Source organism: Melopsittacus undulatus, chromosome 9 (assembly GCF_012275295.1).
Source record: "Melopsittacus undulatus isolate bMelUnd1 chromosome 9, bMelUnd1.mat.Z, whole genome shotgun sequence".
In the NCBI taxonomy this organism is placed as follows: Eukaryota; Metazoa; Chordata; class Aves; order Psittaciformes; family Psittaculidae; genus Melopsittacus; species Melopsittacus undulatus.
The window spans coordinates 40,858,428-40,879,019 of record NC_047535.1 but is presented as its reverse complement, the minus strand read 5'-3'; the positions used below and the strand labels follow the sequence as shown (position 1 = coordinate 40,879,019).

Here is a 20,592-nt window from a genome sequence, read left to right as displayed (position 1 = left end):
TGTCCTTGGCTGGGCATGTAGGCAAGTGGTGAAGTGATGGGGCATGTTCACCTTGTTCAGAAGCTGCTCATGTGCCACCTCTGTTCTGCATCTGTCCTTGTTACAGCCCTGTCCCCTTTATGGGTATGTCACCAATGCAAGGCAGGACTGAGGATAAGGAGTAGAAGGAGAGAGACGTGTGGATGGGATCGGTACAATGGCTTTTTATAGTGCTTGGCTATGGTGTCCAACCACAGAGGTGTCACAGCAGACAGTTTGCCAGCAGGGAAATTGCACCAATCCCTGGTTTGATCCATGGGAATGAGGCAGGAGGACATCCAGGAGCTGGATCAGCTCCCAGCAAACCTTCCCAGAGCAGGGCACAGGGGCAGGACAGCCTCCCCTGCTCAGGGCCAGCAGCATGGGGAGCCAATGAGGGCTGGTGCTTTCACAGGAACCCTGTAGTAGCATTTATCAGACTCTTAATGAGACACCCTGGGGAAAGGGAGGGGGATAAATGGAGACAAGTGCTGACAAATGCAGGATATTAGGTGCCTGATGAGCTAGATCTAGTCAATAAGACAGTTTGAGCGTGGCTGGCTTGCTTCAGCCTGCTCCCAGCGCATGCATCAGGGCTGGCACCATGGGCATGGCTGTGTTTGGGGGCTGGCTGCCTTCCATCAACCTGTGGGGCTGCCAGACCCATCTCAATGGTCCCTTCCTGTAACTCCCCCAATGGAGATCATCTTGGGGCAACTGCCCAGTGCTGGTTTCTGCAGCTCCTGTTCATTGTGTTGGTCTGTGAGGGATGAACCCTAAACCATCCTCATCCGTAGTGGCTCATTGAGCTGTGAGCCCGTGTCAGTGTCTTGGCCCTGGTCCTCAAGAGCTGCTGGGGACAGAGAGGTTGGGAGTGAGGTTTTGGATTGCTTCAGTTGACCAACAGGTCAGAAGGAGATCAGGATCATGGGGCACACGGGAGCCGCCAGAAGCCCACATGGTATTGGTGGAGTGATGTGTCTGTCACTGGGACCTCTGATGCCTCCATCCCTCATGGGAGACCATAGGGCCAGCTCTACCCATGCTTCCAAGGAGAGATTTATTCCCCATCAGCCCCACCAGTGTGTGAGTTGTGGAGGAGGCGATGCTGTGATGCCTGGAGTTAGAACCATGGCTGATCCCCTCTCCTGATGGGAATCCTGTAGAGCTGCAGATGTTGAGACAGCAACTATGCCTTGTTGGAGAGGGGAAATCTATGGGCTGAGACTGGAGCAGCCATGCCAGATGTGAGCAGGAGCCCTGCTCCCAGCTCTCATCCATCCATCCATCCATCCTTCCATCCATCCATCCATCCCCCTTCCACAAACTTGGAAGTTTTACAAGGAGTTTTTACAAGCAACTGTAAGAAGCAACTTGAGCCTTTCCCCCGTGGCTGGAGGGTGGGCTTGGGATGCTTTGGGAGCATCACTCCTTGGCTATCCCCACACTCCTGCCTCACCAGTGATGCTCAGCACAACACCCACCTTGGGTGTCTCACGTTTCCAAGCCGACTTAATGAAGCCAAGTTTGCAAATGAAACCTAATTCCAAAGGCAGGCGTGTTGTCGGGAGGCTGGGGATGATGTATGCCTGTTCCTGCTCGTTAGCAGCTGTCTCTTTAATTACCGCAGATGCTAACGAGATGCTACCAGCATATGGTGACAGGGAGAGCAGCCACACTCCGCTCCAAAGGACACTTTATCTGGGAGGTGGCTGGGAGGGAGGGATGAGGGCCAGGGGGTTACATCTGCTGGGACCTGTTCCTGTCCTCTCTGCTCCCATTGTACCCTGTTTAGTCCCTTAGGGCTGCTTCCTGTATCTGGAGGGGCTCATTGGGATGCAGCTCAGCAGAGAGGTTTGGGCTCTGGGTGATGAAAGCCAACTCATGGCTGCTTAGTGCCTCCAGTCTCAGTGGGGCCTTTGCTGTTCCTTGGTTGCTGCAGTTCCAGCATCTCTTTGGAAGAATCTGCTCCAGTTTCCCTTTCCCTTCCTCCTACCTACGAGACAGATGCTGAGGTGGCTCTGGCTGGTTCTGACTATAGGGGTTTGGTGGTGGGGATATGTAGGTGGTAAATGGTTTTGCTGCAGCTTTAGCATTGCCTGGTCACCTCCATCAGCTGCAACCTGGGGTAGGGTTGTCAGTGAGTTGTTTGTTTGCTTTTCCTTCCCAGTGGATCTGGTTGGCTGTGCCCAGCATCCTATGGAGAAACCTCCTTTGACCTTCTCTCCTGGCAGATGCCAGAGCTGCATCATGGTACCTGGGAATAACCCCCAGGCTGTCGCACTACACCGTGCCCTTTCCAGTCCTCTGATGCTTCTCTCAGCTGGACCAGCTCAAAAGATACAGGCTATAACCCATACACACAGTCCCCAGACCCAACCTGCTCTTCACTAGCCTAGAATGGATGCTGCAGGGCTGCTGCAAGCTCCTGACACAGTGGTGGTTCCTGAAAGGCAGAGCTGCTGTCTGATGCCTTCTCACCCCTTTCTCTCCCTCTTCTCCATCCCCTGTCCTGCAGGAATGTGCTGGGGAACCTCTCTTCATGCTCTACTGTGCCATTAAGCAGCAGATGGAGAAGGGACCCATTGATGCCATCACAGGAGAGGCTCGCTACTCCCTCAGTGAGGACAAGCTGATCCGGCAGCAGATTGACTACAAAATGCTGGTTAGTGCAAGCAGAAGCCTCACTGGTATTGATGCCAGGGCTGCAAGGGCCGGCCATTTAACAAGGTCTTGGAGGCATCCAGAGTGCTTTGTCTCTTGTTCTCCTCTGCGGCACCCCTAAGGTGCCTCTTGCCTTCTCTACATGATGGCCCATCTCAGAAATGGGTCCTTTGCATGGCAAGGTTTGCCTTTGCCATGGAGCTGTGAAAGTCAAACATGAACTCAGTCCCCTCTGCACCTCTGCCAGCAAACCCCATGGATGAGCCTTTAAGGTCCCATCCAACCCAAACCCTTCAATGACTCTATGAATAGTTGCAGATTTGAGGGTGGTGGGGAGAAAGGCAGAGCAGGGATGTGCCATGTGGCCACCCCACAGCAGCCCAAGAGGTGGAAGCCATGGGCTGTGCACAGCTGTAGCCCCATGCCCTTGGACCTGCCTTTGCAGCCAGTGCATCACAACCTCTCACTGGAGTCTTTCTGCCCCCCTGTGCTGTGCAGACCCTCAACTGCGTGAACCCAGAGAATGAGAACGCCCCAGAGATCCCTGTCAAGGTGCTGAACTGCGACACCATCACGCAGGTGAAGGAGAAGCTGCTGGATGCTGTCTACAAGGGAGTGCCCTATTCCCAGCGCCCCAAAGCTGGAGACATGGACCTGGGTAAGAGAGGTCGAGCACTGCCCTTGGGGGAGCAGGGATGTGACAAGGAGCAGAAGTGTCCAAGCCCCTATTTAAAACAGGGAGATCCACATCTCCTTCAGGTACCTGGCAGGAACAGAGCATCTGTGCTTCTCCAGTCCACTTCTGCTGTGCTGGTAGCACTGATTGTGTGGGGACCTGTGGCATGAGAGTGTGTGTCCTGCCAGTAGGGAGGTTGGGAAGTGGAGCCTCCTTGGGTCTGGCTGTGTTCCAGATTGCAGGCTTGAAGTGCCTGAGGGCCAAGGGGGAGAACAGTGTTTATAGCCCTGTTCTTAAAGGAAGGGCAGGAGAATGGAAGGTAGAAGAGCAAAGGAAATGGTCACCAGGGTCAAATCGATGCTGTCTTTCCTTGGGAACTTGGAAACAGCTTTTCCCCAGCACTATGTGGGTAGCCATCAGTCCTGGGGTTCAGAACATGGTGGGAGGGCTCTTCTGTTGATGCCCAGACCTTGCTCCTACCCTTGCTTGGCTCCTATCACCCACTAACCACGGGCCCTTCTTGCTCACGGGGACAGAGTGGCGGCAGGGCAGGATGGCCCGGATCATCCTGCAGGATGAGGATGTCACCACAAAGATCGACAATGACTGGAAGAGGCTGAACACCCTGGCCCACTACCAGGTAAGGCTGTCCATGGTGGAGAGCACTGAGCAGACACCAGCTGCCTTGAGCCTGAGCCATCTCTTCTCCTTCCTCAGCTTGGTCAGGGCCTGGGCTCGGGTCTCCAAACTGTGCTGCTCATCCATGCTCATAGCCAGAAGATCTGCAGCCACTTTCCTGGTGGAACAGGAAGGTTCCATAACCTAAACATATAAACCTGTGTTTATGTCCTTCCATTGAAGGAAGGGCATTCAGGGATGTTCTTCCATTCAAGGAAGGACTTTCAAGGATATCCTTCCATTCAAGGATGCTCATTAAACAGAGCATCTCCAGGACTCTCAGAGGCTGTTTCCTGCTCTGATCTTACTTGGCCATTTTCACACCAAGCAGTCTGGTGTGTTCTGGTCTGACCCCTTCCCATGAGCTGTTAGAAGTGGAGATGTAGATCTCCTTTGCTGGAGATGGATGTCCCGGGGTGGGATGCAGTGGAGCTTCCCCCGGGTTGGTTTCTCCCTGCTGCCTCTCCCCTGCTCATCCCATCTCTGCCCGCAGGTGACGGATGGCTCCTCGGTGGCCCTGGTGCCCAAGCAGAACTCAGCGTACAACATCTCCAACTCCTCCACCTTCACCAAGTCCCTCAGCAGATACGGTGAGCGCGCAGGGGCACCCTCCGCTGTGCTGGCAGGGGAGGCAGCGCCGGGCTGGGCTGGCAGACCAAGGCACAGGGCAGGTGATTCATTAACTGTGGCTCTCGTGAACAGGGTCCTCCAATCCCCGGCTCTCCTGCACCACTTCTGGTGTTGGAAGGGAGCAGATGCCCTCAGCGCATCTCTTTGGGTCAGGCTTGGGGGTGAAACAGGGGTGTCGTGGCTGCTGCTAAGGGGTCCCCTCCCTTTAATCCCCCTGAAGTCTAATTCAAATAGGCACAGGGAGACTTTACACCTAAATGAGCAGATTTGAGGACTGCAGTGAATGTGCTGGCGAGTGTGCTTCAGCCATGGTTTGGAAGGGGATAGCGTGGTCAGCTCAGACTGACACAGGAAGAAGCATCTGTGATCCTGGGACATGTGTGTTGGGAGCATGCAGAATCCCTTCCCCCACAGTCCTGGCCCCTGTAGCCTTGCATGTAGCCCGGTAGACTGAGGATGGTCCCACCAGAGCTCCCAATCCATGGCTGATCCCAAAGCTCCCGTTCCACAGCCGTGACGTGTGGTGGGAAGGGGGATGATGGGGATGGTGTCAGGATGGAGGCGGGCAGGCTGTGAGCATCCCCTGTGCTCGGTGTTGCAGAGAGCATGCTGCGCACGGCCAGCAGCCCTGACAGCCTGCGCTCCCGGACCCCCATGATCACCCCCGACCTGGAGAGTGGCACCAAGCTCTGGCACCTGGTGAAGAACCACGACCACATGGACCAGCGCGAGGGTGACCGGGGCAGCAAGATGGTCTCGGAGATCTACCTGACCCGTCTGTTGGCCACCAAGGTATGGCCCAGAGGCAGCTGCTGGGTGGGGAAGGGCAGGGACTTGGGTTCTTCATAAGTTCCCTTATAGGAGCATGGAATGGTTTGGGTTGGAAGGGACCTTAAAGCTCATCCAGTTGCAGCCCTTCCCATGGGCATGAGGACACCTTCCACTAGAGCAACTTGCTCCAACCTGGCCTTGAACACTGCCAGGGATGGGGCAGCCACAGCTCCTCTGGGTAATCCATGCCGTTTGTATGCTTTTAGCATGTCAGATCATACAGTGAAGGAGGAGGCATCACTGCAGTGTTGTTCCCAGTATAAACCACTGTAGGGTTACACAGATTGCGCTGTGCTTCTCTTCCAGATGGTAGGAATAGAAGTGAATTTGCTTTCAAGGTCAAGCTCTGGTTAAGGCTCACCTCCCTGCTGGTGCTGAGTGGTGTTTCTCTCTTTCCCTTCCTCAGGGCACCCTGCAGAAGTTCGTGGATGACCTGTTTGAGACCATCTTCAGCACAGCACATCGTGGCAGCGCGCTGCCCCTCGCCATCAAGTACATGTTTGATTTCCTGGATGAACAAGCTGATAAGCATCAGATCAATGACTACGATGTCAGGCACACCTGGAAGAGTAACTGGTAATGGAGAGGGGGAATGGGACAGGGGGGTGATGATATCACAGCTAACAGTACTTCCAGCCCTGCCTTGCAGGCACCAGAAATATGTCTCTGGAATGGATCCAGGACAAGAGAGGCCCATATCTCTGTATTTCGGGGGTGGGTAAATCCCTCGAATGCCTTCCTGCAGCAGCAAAAATCCCAGGAATGCAATGCTCCCTCACCCTTCCATCCCCAGATCCCAGCCACACGCTCCCCCTGATGGCTGGAGGCAGCAGCTCCCTTCCCATCTCACCTTAGGCAAAGGCTTTCTCCATCTGAGATGCCAGCCCCAATTCCCATCTCGCCTGTCCTAGAAGTGTCTCCACACTCCCTCCCATTGCTCAGCCCAAACAAAGTCAGTGTAAAGCTGTCTCAGCATCCTCCATGGGGAAGCAGGGTGGAGTGGGTGATGAGACCTCCACCAGTGCCATGCTGGGACCAAGGCTGGAGCTCCTGCTCCCCAAGCCCCTCTCTTGGCATCAGTCTTCATTGCTGCCTCACTGATTCCATCTCTCTGATCCCGCTGTTTCTGGTGGTGGGTACGTACGTTCCCATGTCTGGCATTTGTTAAATGGCAGCCAAATTGCTTTTGTGTAGCTCAGTAACTGTTGGCAATTAGCAGGGCAGGAGAAGAAACATTTTTAAACGGAGATGTGAGAGCGCAGAAGTGCTTGGAACTGATTTATAACTCGGCTTTCTATATTAAAAGAAGGAGGGAAAGGCAAAGGAGGATAAAAAAGCCCCGCTCCACAGGGGCTGGGCATGCAGGCTCCTGCATACTAATGCCTGTGCTTATCTCTGGGTGCTAATTCGACGTGTGGAGCTCATTTCTTGAGGCCATTCCGTTCACAAATGAAATATGTGCATGCACCCGGTACCCTCATTAGGAAAGTCCTGAGGAATGAAGTGTGTTTTGTCTAAGATAAAAAGCATTGCTGGGTGTTGGTGCTGAGGAATGACAGAGCCGAGAGGCTTCCTGATGGGGGTAGGCCCTGAGATGCTCCTGGGAGAGGAGAGCGGCAGTGGGATTGGGAATTGGAGCCATGGTGGGTGGCATGTGTGTCAGTATGCAGCAAACATCCAGTTGGTGGCTGGCCAGGAGACCTCCACAGCCGAGAGCTTTATTTCCAGCATCTGAGGCTGTCTCAGTTCTCTTCTGGTGTTAAATGTGCTAATGAGTCCCTTGAGGAGTCCAGTTAACTCCCTCCTCCGACACAAGAGATGTGTGAGATGCCACATGGCGCCTGCAAAGGGACTATGGATGCGAGAGGAGGGCACCATGGCTGGTCTTGACCCATGGGCTCAGTGGATCCCTGGAGAAGCAGCACATCTGCACTACCCTGGTTTGCCTCTGGAGATGTTGGCAGTGCTGAGGAATGGAGACCTGTGGCCATGTGGGATTGGGCAGAAGGGAATGGCCAGGATGTTCGCATCCCTGGGATGCTGGGAAAAGCAGCACGCCCAATTCTGGGTCATGGAGAGCACCTTCTCCATATCTGGAGGTACATATTGAGATGTGTGCCCCTGCAAAGCTTGGTTCAGATGCTGACCCCCGTTTCCTTCCTCCCTCAGTCTACCTCTACGTTTTTGGGTGAATGTGATTAAGAACCCCCAGTTTGTGTTCGACATTCACAAGAACAGTATTACTGATGCCTGCCTATCCGTGGTGGCTCAGACATTCATGGACTCCTGCTCAACTTCTGAGCACAAGCTAGGAAAAGACTCTCCCTCCAACAAACTACTGTATGCCAAGGACATCCCCAACTACAAGAGCTGGGTAGAAAGGTGAGTAGATTGGGCAATAGCTCCTTGCTTCACCTGGAGGACTTAACAGAGCATGTATGTGGGTTAGGGGACTTGGGTCTTTGGGAAGACTCTTGGCAAGTATCTGAAGAGGGGCTACAGTGATGCTTGCAGAAAGTGATCTTCTTTGAGAGATGATGTTTTCTTGTGATCCTCTCTTAAATTGAGCTTGCAATGACTGCTTGTAAGAGATGTTTGACTTGCTCAAGGGGTGCTAAAAGCAACCTCCTTAGGCTGTCTGATGTTTGCTATGTAAAAACTTGGTCTGTACCAGGGAATTGCTAACATGTCCCTTGGCTGCTTTCAAAGAGCAATGAGAAGTCACTCTTGGACTGGAGGAGCCTTTTTTGCACCATGACAATATATGCAGGTTGTGCTGAAATTACCATTCCCCATCGCTCATCCATCAGAGCATCTTGCCTGGGATCCTCATGAGAATACATGCTCTGAGGCAGTGCTTGGGCTGCTGTCACTGTGCTGGGGAGCAGGGAGAAGAGCAGGTCCCCTGACTCCTTCCATCACCCTCCACCTTCGCTGTTAGCAGATGAGAGATCTTCTCATGTCCCACTGAATTAATGCAGTGTTAAAGGTTTAGGGTTTGAATGCTACTGATTGCAAATTGATGCACTTGGGCATATTATCCTTTTGGGAGAGAAACCTAGGAAATGCCCTCCAAATAGAGCTGCTGTTAAAACCATAGCATCCCAGGCTGGTTTGGGTTAAAGGGACCTTAAAGCTCCTCCAGTTCCAACCCCTGCCACAGGCAGGGACCCCTTCCACTGGAGCAGCTGCTCCAAGCCCCTGTGTCCAACCTGGCCTTGAGCACTGCCAGGGATGGGGCAGCCACAGCTTCTCTGGGCACCCTGTGCCAGCACCTCAGCACCCTCACAGGGAAGAGCTTCTGCCTAAGAGCTCATCTCAGTCTCCCCTGGGGCAGGTTCAAGCCATTCCCCTTGTCCTGTCCCTACAGGCCCTTGTCCCAAGCCCCTCTGCAGGTTTCCTGCAGCCCCTTTAGGCACTGGAGCTGCTCTCAGGTCTCCCCTTCAGGAGCCTTCTCTTGTCCAGACTGACCCAGCCCAGCTCTCAGAAATGCTGGTTTCCTGCTGTCCTTTGTGTCATGATAAAACCCAGAACACGAAGCCGCTGCACATTACCGGGACATCCTGTGTGCATCAGCCACAGTAGCTTTCTTCAGCAGATTTCCTTTGTACCTTCCTCTCCCTTGAGTCCCTTCCCTAGTGGCCTTCACAGGGTTAAAGGGTGACCAGGATGAGCTCTATGGGTTTTCCTTGGAGGCTGGGATGGAGAAGGATTGAGCAAATCGTCCCTAACATTCCTCAGCACAGGCAGAAGCGCTGTCAGCTCTGGGAGGTGTCACTGAGGGTGACCTCTGTACTGGTGTAGCTGTTCTCCTGCTGCCTGCTTTAGTCAGGTCCTCACCTCAGACCACTGCGCTCTTGGCAGTGTCCAGGAAACCTCTCCCATCACTTTGTGGGTGTGAATGAGCCTCCTTGTAGAACTGCCCCAGTATTTTCACACCGTGTGAGTTCAGCGCTGTGGGATGGAGTGGATCCTCGCATTCATCTCCTCAAGTGGTCTCGCTGCCATCTGCTCCTACCCGAGTGCTTCAGCTCTGTTCCATCTCAGCATTCAGCTGATGATGCTAATGATGCTAATCACTGTACCAGAAACTTCACTGAGTGAGGAGCCATGAGGAGTAACGCAAACCTGGAGGAGACTTGGCACTCTGCAGTTCCAGGTGGTGGGAATAGCCAGGGCTCATTTGCTGTGGGGAAAGTTTCTTTTTTAAGAGGGCTGGAGTGAACTTGTCTGATGTTCATGCACCAAGTGTTGAATTGAAATCAAAGCAGCCTTAGGAGAAGCAAAGCCTTGCCTGTTGCTGCAGACGTGGATGATGCTGGTGGGTGCAGTTTGATGGCAAAACATGCCAATGGGATGGGAAGGAGGAAAAATGTGTGGTTTAGGAGAGGGTGGGAAATCCCTCAGAGCAGCAGCTCCTGCTTCCCAGCATGGTGAGCAGGGCTGGGTGCTGCTCCATCAGGAGCATGTTCCTAATGATGCTAACCCATCCATGGACTTCTTGGAGACCTCTGGATGAGCAGTGGTGTTACAGCGCGTGATTGCTGCATGCCGCTGCTTGGAGGCTCTTCTCCTTGCCTCTGCAGTGGCTGTTCTTGGTGAGTGTTGTGGTGGGGACCCATCCTTCTGTGTGTCCCTGTTTCTGACCCCCTCTCCTGCTTTTCCCCCCTGCAGATATTATGCAGATATAGCTAAAATGCCAGCGATCAGCGACCAGGACATGAGTGCGTACCTGGCGGAGCAGTCGCGGTTACACCTCAGCCAGTTCAACAGCATGAGCGCGCTGCACGAGATCTACTCCTACATCACCAAGTACAAGGATGAGGTAAGATGTAGCCAAGTCCCTTTACCTGTGTTCCTGCAGCCCCATGGTTTTCCCTATGGAAAAACACCACATGGAGTGCAGGAGAGCAGCTTAGTCTGTGTCTGTGCTTGGTCTGGTGGGGATGGAAAGGTCTGGGAGGTGTGGAGCCAGGCACTGGAGTAGACAGCACTTCATTCCCATATTTTCTGAGTGAGTACTGTAGGAAAAACCCATTTTTCTACCCACGAGTTCCATGGGGCTTCAGATTTCATGGTGTTCTCTCCCCTGTCCACTGGCACTGCGGCTGTACCAACGCCATGGAATGCAGGCAGTATCTGGCTCTGCTCCCCATGGATGCTGGAGGATGTGGTGGCCTCCTCAGTGCTTTGTGAACGTCAGGAAGAATGGTTAAAACCCCCTCTGCTGTAATTTATACAAATTAACTTCGTAAAGCACTGCTCAGATCCACATCTAGCATCTTTTTATTAAAGCAATGAAATATGTAACTACAGTAAAATATGGATCTATAGATATAATGTGATACTGTGGTTTTATTGTCCCAATAAATGGGATTGACGACTGCATTTGAACAGTAGCTTATTTAGGTGATAGAGTGCCTGAACATCTCCTTGCTTGGAGCTGGGAGAGGAAATGGGATCCCTATCATACCCTGCAGCAATCCCAAGAGGCATCTCCCAGTGCCTCTTTGATGTGTGAATTTAGGGAGTCCCCAGGCTGGTTATAGCAGATCTGGCTCCTGGGTTTAAGGTCAGCACTGGGACCATTATGGCCAAAATCTGTGTGGGACCAGGTGCTCTGCAGGAGTGAGGAGAAGAAGGAGAATCTGTCTTGGATGCAGGGATGGGAGGAAACCCTGGTGCTTGGGAAGGTGCTGTGTGGTGATCATCATGGGGTTGGTGGCTGCGTACTGATGACCAGTGGCCAAGTTGGATGGGGCCAGATTGCGGCTTAGAGCACCCTGCTCCAGTGGAAGGGGTCCCTGCCCGTGGCAGGGGTTGGAGCTGGAGGAGCTTTAAGGTCCCTTCCAACCCAAACCATTCCATGACTCCATGACCATGCTGGTGGAACACCTGTGCCACTCCCCAGCCAACCTGGGATGGCACATCCTGGAACCACCCATAGCTCTGTGTGATGAGCTGACTGCAAAGGAGTCTTGGGGTTCTACAGTTTGTATGACAGCTTTATGTCCACTGTGAGAGTGGAAGAGGAGCAGTTTGGAGGATCCTAGACCTGGAGTGTGGCAGCCACCATCCAGCCATTGTCCCCCAGGCTTTACATAGACTCTTCAAGCTCTGTGTGAGAGCTGTGATGGGACCATAGGGCATTAATGAGATGCTCTGTAGGGGCACAGGTCCTCTTCTTGCCCACTGACAGCAGCCTGACATCTGTTGAGTGTCGTGCACTCTGAGCATCACAAGTGTGTTCACAGCTCTCAGGAACTTCTTATTATTTGCGATAGGATTAATAAATGGCAGCTGTTCCCTTTGTTTGTTTTCATTCATTAAGCACAATTATATGCAGCCCGATTGCACCCTCTTTGATGCAAAATGGGAGAGAATAATTTTTCCTGTTGTTCAGAGCAATAATGTGCTGTCATTGGCTGGGAATGAAAATCATAATTAATTTTCATTTGGGTTCTTGCATGGTGGTAATCAGTGGTCCTGGCTCCTTGCAGCAGGTGACAGACCTGGCTCTGTCTCTATGCTCAGCACAGGTTCCTTTTGAGTTGTTCCCACAAGGCTGAGATATGAGGAGCAAATCAGTGCAGGGGCAGGCTGGAAGCCTTTTGGCACCTCAGCATCCCGGGGTATACAGCTGTTTGATCGGGAGAGGCAGGAGGGGAATAGGCTTCTCTTCCACTTCTCAGACCAGTCTCATTTGGTTGCAGCTCAGGCACCTTTCAGGGTTTGATTTCTGTGTGTTATTATAGTTATTTTATTCCATGCGTAGCATGACAGTTGACAGGCTGCAGAGATGGATGGTGGGGAGTGACCCTGGTAGGAGGTTTATGGCAGAATCCTAGAATCATGGAGTGGTTTGGGTTGGAAGGGACCTTAAAGCTCCCCCAGCTCCAACCCCTGCCACAGGCAGGGACCCCTTCCACTGGAGCAGCTGCTCCAAGCCCCTGTGTCCAACTTGGCCTTGAGCACTGCCAGGGATGGGGCAGCCACAGCTATGAATCTTTGAACTGCACTGTAGGGTCCTTGCTGCCAGGGGAGGTAAATCAGTGCCTGGGTCCCTCACTGATGGATTCTCCCCTTGTTGGAAGCTGAAGCAGGTGTCAGGATGCATCTTTCCCCTTTCCTTTGGAGTGAGATTCTCCATCGGGCATCCCTCAGTGCCCCAGCAGGCAGGAAGCAGCCTGCTCCTATCCCGGAAAAGCCTGGCACAGGGCTGGAGCGTGCCATGGCTGCAGGCTGGAGCGTGGCAGTGCAGGATGCTGCACACACAGCAATGCTGCTCCCCAGCCTCTGGCACTGCCGCAGCTCCTAATCAAAGGGAGCCAATTCCCCATTAAGAAGTTACCTGTAGGGCTCCTGATGGACTTTGCCTGCCTCCTGGTAAGTCTATTAATTATACAACAGTTTGTTTCCAATTATGCAGCCAATGAAATGGTTAATCAAGTCCCCTTTGACGGATGCCTTGGTATTTAATTGCACAAAAATTTGCTCTCCCAACCAGCTCACCCGAGGAGATGAGATTTGTGTCAGGTTTGGTTTTATAAATCAGCTTCTCTGCTCTGCTGGCATCACATCGGTCAGGCGAGACTCCTGGTGCTGGGAGCACAAACGGCTCTTTGGGTTATGCTTCATTATCCCTTTCTCCTTACTCTGAGCCTCATCCTGCCCCAGCCCTTGAGGCATGGCCCAGGGCAGGGACCATCCCTTCATCCTTTGGTCTGTCATCATAGACAGGAGCTTGTTTAGGGAAAGGGGGTTTCAAGGGAGGAAAGTCAACCTTGGGTGTCTGTGGGTGCTCTCCTTGCATAGGACTGAGGGTCCCAGTGAGGCAGGCTTTGCTGGTGCATCCATCCCACTCCATTATCCCAGTACCGCCGATTGTCCACCATGGGGAGAGAAAAGTGGTGTTTTACCACTGATGGCAGCTGAAACCTCATGGGTTTGGTCTTTCTGTGCTTGTGGAGCCAGTCTATGGCTGGACAGTGGTCTCTGAAACGCAACCCCTGCCTCTCCAGGATGTTATAGGCTTGTTGGAGACATGGACATGGTGGGAAGGTGTCATTGACTTCGTTTTGGGGCTCACCCTCCCTTTGGTGATGGATGATTGTTTTCACCATTTCCCCACGTGCGAGTTGTCTTCTCATTAGTATCAAGCACATCCTTGATGTTACTGCAGACGGGAGGCTCTGCCTGTGGGGTGGCAGCACTCAGTGCTGCACCCTCCACTTTGTGCCTCTTTTGACCCTTTGTTAGGGATGGGAACAAATGCACACCACTTCCCATGGGACTTCATCCCTGTGCGGTGACGATCCACGGACACCAAGGATCCTCTTTGTGTAGGAAGGCATCTCCTCATGTTCTCTCCTCCCCTCTGCAGATCCTGGCTGCGCTGGAGAAGGACGAGCAGGCGCGGCGGCAGCGGCTGAGGAGTAAGCTGGAGCAGGCGATCGACACAATGGCCTTAAGCAGCTGAGACGGCGGCGGCGCGGAGCCAGCACCGGGGCAGCGGCGGCAGCACGGGACCGACCAGGGCAGCCGTGGCCAGAAGAAGACTTTGGGGCTGGGACCGGCCGGAGCCACGGAGCCGCCGCGTTCTCCGCACGCTTCCCACCACCGAACAAGGAAACCTCCTCGCGCTCCAGCGGATCAAATCCCAACCCACATCCCGACAGCAGAGCGGGGATAACACCCCCTTGACCCACACGTGAACCACCCCCCAGTCCAATCGGGATGCAGCAGGGACCTTGCACAGAGGCGATGCCAGGGGGATGAGAAGGGGGTTGCCTGCCCCATGGACCCGCTGGGCATCCCTTGCCCAGGCAGAGCCCACAAGGACGGAGGGTCGGGACCGCGGGGCTTGAGGATGGCTTTGGGATGTTGTTGTTGCTTTGGTTGGAGGGAGGGGGGTGGGCTCCTGTTTTTACTGTACTTGACTTGCTCTCCCCTCCTTCCTCCTGCTGTCCAACCCCTTTCCTTCTCCTTTTCCTCCCTGGTTTTCTGTCTCTCCCCCCTCTCTCTCTCTCTCTCTCTCTGGCCTTCCGCCACTAGTGTTAACTGCTACATTTGCACAATTTACACGAGACAAAATTTTTAATTTAAAGAGAAAATAACAAAAAAACGGGAGGGGAAAAGAAAAAAAAGGAAAAACCCCACCGATATTCTACTAAATTTTTGCAATGAACTAACAAATATGGTTTTAAAAGCCTAAGCTAAAGGAGTGATGCTGGGGAGGTTTGGGGTGGGCAGGAAAGGGAGGAATCCCTGAGCTTTGGTATTTCTAAACTAAGTCCTGTGCCATGTTTTATTTGAATGTTGTTTAGTGTGGAAAAACACAAAAAATAGGAAAAAAAAGTGGGAATTTCGTTAGCTGAGTAGATGCTCTCATTGAAATGCTGCTGGAATGAATCTGGAGGTCAGGGTCAGAGAGGAAGTGGGATCCCAAGGTTGGCTTTTACTTTTCCTGCTGGATCACTATGGGATGGTCAATGTTTTGTTGGGCTCATCCCTGTTTTCCCTGCCCATTGGCTGTGGGGAGGTCTTGGAAGTGCTGCCCATGGGACAGTGCTGAGGTTTGGGGGCTGCTGGGGGGGACATGCGGAGCCAGCCTAGGGTTTATGGCAGATCCCCTGGTGCTGGAGCAGCCTTAACGAAGCCTCTTTATGTTTTCTTCCTGCCATCATCTTCTTGTGCTGATGCTGGGGAAGGGACCAGATCCCTGGGGAAAAAGGGGAGGCAGCTCTGTAGTGTCTCCCATCTGGGATCCCCATGGCAAACCCCTCCGGTTGGCCACCCCAGCGAGGGACTGGGATGCTTGGCTGCATGGAGCTGTCCACCTGGGAAGCCCACACGTGTGCAGGACTTCCCACCCCAGACTGACCTTTCTTTCTCTGTCTTTTCCTTCCTTCTCCCCCTTTCTCTCCTTGCTGTCACCCCCTCTCCCCTCCACCACCTCCATCCTGCCGGGGGGTTTGGTGGGAACCCCATGGTCTCCCTCAGCCGCCCCCTTGGGAATGTTTGATCCTCGCAGGTTTGTGCTTTCCAGAGATGCAAAGGTGCTGAATGCTGCTCCAGACAGCAGCAGGTGACCAAAAACTTCCCAAAACCACAAGCAAAACCCTTTCCTTTCCTGTACCAAGAGCTCCCATTGCTGCCCAGCCTATGGCACATGGAGCCAGACTCTGCCAGGAGCGAGTGGCTGTCAAAATCCAAGTGGGAAGAAGCCCAGTTGATTTCTGTCCGTTCCCTTAAATCTCAAGTTAAGGGAGGGGGGGGAGAGGGAGAAATAATGAAGTTTTTAATTAAAAAAGGATAAAAAATAAAGTGTGTATATATATATATATGTGGTTACAATCTAATTCTCGTGCCCCAGTGGGGTGCTGTATAGTTACTGAAGGGGATTGGAACCAGTATAACTAGGAAATGAATTTACACAGCCAGTCTCAAGCAAACAACTCAAGAGAAGATACCAAATGGTCTGGAAGACGCTTCCAAGCCTTTCTCACCCCGCAGAACAAGAACACGTCTCTTGTTCCGTTGTGCTTTCCTTCAGTTTGGTTGCGTTTGAAGAAGGAAGGAGCGGAAGAAGATGCTGATTCAAAGGGATGATGGAAAGAAACCCAACCACCAACACAACCACAACAGCAAGGCTGTGTCTGCAGAAGTGAGAACTGTGTCCCTCCGATCCCCGAGCTGTGGCTGGAGTCCTGAGAGCTGTGGGCTGTTGCATGACTGTGCTAGATTTTAGTCTGAGTTGATCTTTTTAAGGAACAGAAGAAAAAAGACCCCATGAAAGTGTTGACTGTTTGAGCTTTCTTTAGACCTGCTTTTCGTTTCGTTTCAGATTAATTTGTCACTTTTGTGTCCAAAAGAATCAAAAGAAAAAGGCAAAAAAGTCCTCAGAGGTTCCTATCTCAACTGCTGGTATTTGAGAGCCTTAAAGGACAGTTGTAACTGGGCACTGCCACCTGCCAGCATCCCCCTTGGGGGGTCCTTTGCATGCCCACGGCCATGGGGCAGAGGGATGCTTGGGGCTCACTCTGGTGCGAGGTTGTCCCAAAGCTGCTTCCTTAGGGTGTTGGAGGAGGTCCTGGATATCGCCTGGAGGATGGTGGTTGTGCATCAATGGTGGTTGTGGTCCGGTGGAAGGGGAGGAGTGGCTTTAAGTGTCTCTGAAAGCAGCATGGGTCCTGCCGGCTGCGTTGGTGAGAGCATCTTGGGGAGCTTTGGTTTGAGGGAGCCAAAGGTGTGGGGTTTGTGGTGGTTGATAGGGAATGGTGGGACCCTCACCATTGCTGGTTGGAGGGATGGAGATGGGTTGCTAAGAGCATTCCTTGTTGGCAAATGAGGGCTGGAAGCGCTGCAAGAGCAGAGTCTATTGGCCTGCTGCTTTGCCAGCAGTGATGCTGTGGGAAGCGCCACCTGAACATAAGGAAGAACATTCCTGTGAGGGTGGCACTGTTGGAATAGGTGCCTGCAGAGGTTGTGGAGTCTCCTTCCCTGGAAATACTCAAGAGCCATCTGGATAAAACCCTGAGCCATGTGCTCTGGGTGCTTGAGCAGGGAGGTTGGACCAGATGGGGTAGTCCCTTCCCTCATCCATCCTGGGATTCTGTGGGTGCCCCCTTGGCCGGGCTGGAGGGGCAGGTTAGTTTCTTGGCCATGGTGGGCCCAGGTTGAATTTGGGGGTCCTTGGGGGTCATGCTGGCAGTGCTGTGGTGTGGCTGTGCTCTTTGGACTCCCCTTGTGCTGTGGCTTGGCTCTTCCCACCCTATAGTGATGCTGAGAGCCCGTGGTGTGGTCCTGGGGATGGGTTCCCGTTGGCTTCCTCCTGGTGCAGCTTTGGGGTGTCTGTGGTTTGCTCCTCCAAAGGATGCCCCCAGTACCCCCCCACCCCTCCAGGGTCCCTTTGCTCTCTGATGGGTGGTGGTGGTTGATGAGGTTGGCATTGCAATGCTGCCTGCAGCCTCTGGTGCTCGTTGGTGCTACCTTTGCCTTTCATGTGATGATGCCCAGTGTCCTTAATCGTGCCAGGCAGCCTGTCCTTCCTCCCCCGGGCCTGGCCGGGCTGGCCATCCCTGTCTAACCCTACCTAGGAACTGGGAAAGGCAGGGAGAGGCTGGGAAGCAGTCCCAGGACTCTTCTTACTGGTGGTATCACCCATAAGGTGAAGCATCCCCTGCCCTGAGCCTGCGTTCTGTGGAGCTCCTGGGGTCCCTCCCTGCCCTCCTCTGCTCACATTGCCTTTTCTCTTCAGTCTGGGGTTCAAACCCAAGTGGAGTCCAGCCTGGAAGCACCCCCAGTGTCCCCAGGAGCCCTGTGTCACCCCCAGGGCTGGGGGACAGGGAGCAGGGGAATGGATGGTGGCATCCCCCCTGGGCTCCCTGCTCCCGACCAAAGCGCACAACAAGCTGTCCTTTAGGAAAGCAACGGGAAACCGAACGTGGACCCGGCAAAAGGCAGAGATTTAATAGTTTTAAACCATGAAATGGGGAAAAAAAGATGATGATAATAATGATAATAATAATAATAATGATAATAATCGGGAGTCCTGATGACCTTTCTGTGATTGTTTCAGACTTGAAGCAACAGGCCAGCGTGCCTGGCCGACCGCCCTTTGAGCGTGTAAATATCCTGCTATTTCCTATTTTAATGGTCTTCAGATTTAGTACTTGTAAATAAACACACGCATCAAGGAGAGATTAAACATTTTTGCTACAGCCCGTGTCTCGCCTGTGTGTTGGGGTGATGCGGGCGGGAGGGAGCGGGGGGCTTTGGGATGGATGGATGGATCTGTTGTGCCAGCGTGGAGCGATGCACACTAGGATGCTGGATGCTTGTGTGGGGATGGGGACGCTGAGCTGGGGCTGTTCCAGGTGCTCACATTTGCGTGGTTGATGGAGGTTTGAGTGTGGATTCGGATGGACTTTGTGGCTTCACTCTGAGCCCCTCGCAGGCAGGATTTTTGTGCTTTATCTTCCCCCTTAATGTTTCTCCTATTGTTTTATCAGGGAATGGAAGCTTAAAAACCTCTTGGTTGGCCAAATAAATGAATCTCTTGCATTTCACCATTGCCAGGGTGTTCTTTGATACAAATTGCATCCGTTTTTCCCAAGTAGTAAAAGCTCCTGGAACGAAGCCAGGGCCTCCAATGACAGCTACAAACGTCTTTGTTTGCCTCCTCAGCTCTAGTGCAGAGCTAAGCAGGAAAAGATTATCCAGGCCTGCAAACGATCATGTAACCCACAAATGCACCTTATTTGATTAAAGGATCAAATGTGAACCTCTCAATGGATGACACACACCACAGCCTGAGGTGATGCTAATCCCTGTGCCGGGGGCCAGCCCCAGCAGACCCTGGGATTCAGGGAAGCCCCATAGCATCCCATCACCCCAACTTGGGATCCAGGTGAGTGGCACATCCCAGGGCACTGGTGTCAGGTCTGAAGGTCTTTTTTCCACACCTCTATCCCTGCACCATCGCGATGGCCTTGCGCTTTCCCTGTGCATCTCCTTGTTCTTTCCAGCCTCAGGAGATGCTCTCCTGCTTTGGGTCTCTCTATATAACCATAGAATGGTTTGGAAGGGACCTTAATGCTTATCCAGTTCTAACCATAATCCTGCATGAAAGGGATGTGTCCCACATTTGAGTATTCGGGGGAGCAGCCACTTCCCACAGGAGAGAGGCTTTTGGCTCTCATATAGAAGAGTTATATAGAAATATAATACATGTCTGTTAAAGATATATAATATATTGATAATACATATATAGGATCTATGGTAATATATTGTGCTATATAATTAAAGCTATATATTGATAATACATATATGGAATCTATAATTATTAACATAATGTGAGATGATGTGATATGATATAATGTAATGCAATATGATATGATATAATATAATATGTAAGTTAACCCCCAGCTAGAGTATTAACATGGGCTGTGAGCACCAGCCCATATGCTGGGTTCAAGATGGGAAAGGCCGGAGCAACATCATGGGGTCGTGTGAGCTGAAGGATGCGACAGGAGGTGTCTTCCCACTCCAGGTGAGGACTGAGTTTCTCCTGAGCTACTGGGAAGAGGGAGGAAAAGAGCAATCCATGAATTCTGAAGGCAGCAAAGGGAGAACGGAGCAGCATCCCTTTCCCTGCCCACTGGGAGGCCACTGCTCTGTGTTTGTTCTTTGCTTTAAACCTAGTGGCAAAAGGCAGCAGTTTGGGGTTCAGATGGGAGGTGGCATCACTGGGAGGTGGCAGCTGACACAGGGTGATGTGCCAGGAGCAGGCAGAGCTTCACTGTGGGTTCATTTCTTACTGTGGAATGAGGGCAGGGAAGGGGGAAATTGATTCATCTGGAATGTTACGGTGTTGGGGTGTCAGCTCGGGAGATGCTGTTAATCCATCCTGCAAAGCCATGGGACAAAGGGCAATGGCACTATTCCAGGCACTGCCTGCTCCCACTTTCCAGAGGCTCCCACTTTGGAGGGGCTGGTGGTGACCATGGCTGGGAATCTTGGCCAGGAGTGCCAAGAATACTTCCATGCCATGAAGCCGGTTGAGAAACAGCCATAGGTGCAGCCTGTGCTTCTGGTCCCCAGTGGTTTGGTGGTTCCCCACTATATGCCTGGCACGTGTGGCCAACACTGTGGGGTGATGCTACAGCTGCGGGACCCCCACTTCCCCAAGGGCTTTGAAGGTGCTGACTGTGCACATGCTGTTTGTAGGTGTTCTTCCTGCAGTAACAGCGCTGGGATGGGTTTGACCCAGCCTTCCCCTCCCTCTGCTGGAACAAAGCAGAAATGTCCAGCATCCAACAACCTGGATGGTGCCCAGGGGCAGCGCAGCCGCAGTGCCACCGGCAAGGTGTCTGCTGGTGAGTGATGGGGTTATTTCAACGCTTACCTCTATCGCAAGGGAACACGATGTACATCCTAATGACAGCCATTAGCTCACCAACCACACAGACTGGCCCCAGAGGGGGAAACTGAGGCACAAGAGCAGAGCTGCTTCTCCCAAGGTCATGCAGAAGGCTGCAGCAGGAAGAAACCTCTCATGACCCATGCTGGGATCCCCTGGAAAAGCCCCAGCT

The 20,592-nt window shown here is 52.8% G+C and overlaps 1 protein-coding gene across 2 annotated transcripts in view; it reads left to right on the top strand.

The window, feature by feature from the left end:
* PLXNA1 (plexin A1) overlaps positions 1–18,219 on the top strand; it is a 104,387-nt gene extending 86,168 nt beyond the window's left edge. Inside the window, exons 24-32 of one of the 2 annotated variants that reach the window (XM_034066458.1) lie at positions 2,537–2,683; positions 3,181–3,340; positions 3,895–3,998; positions 4,530–4,707; positions 5,268–5,458; positions 5,904–6,073; positions 7,667–7,879; positions 10,172–10,322; positions 13,881–18,219. In XM_034066458.1, coding sequence (XP_033922349.1) covers positions 2,537–2,683; positions 3,181–3,340; positions 3,895–3,998; positions 4,530–4,707; positions 5,268–5,458; positions 5,904–6,073; positions 7,667–7,879; positions 10,172–10,322; positions 13,881–13,976 — 1,410 coding nt within the window. In that variant the 3' untranslated portion in view covers positions 13,977–18,219. The remainder of the gene's footprint in view (positions 1–2,536; positions 2,684–3,180; positions 3,341–3,894; positions 3,999–4,529; positions 4,708–5,267; positions 5,459–5,903; positions 6,074–7,666; positions 7,880–10,171; positions 10,323–13,880) is intronic. The other variant, XM_005142234.3, reaches the window with a different exon arrangement.
* The last annotated feature ends 2,373 nt before the right edge of the window (positions 18,220–20,592 follow it).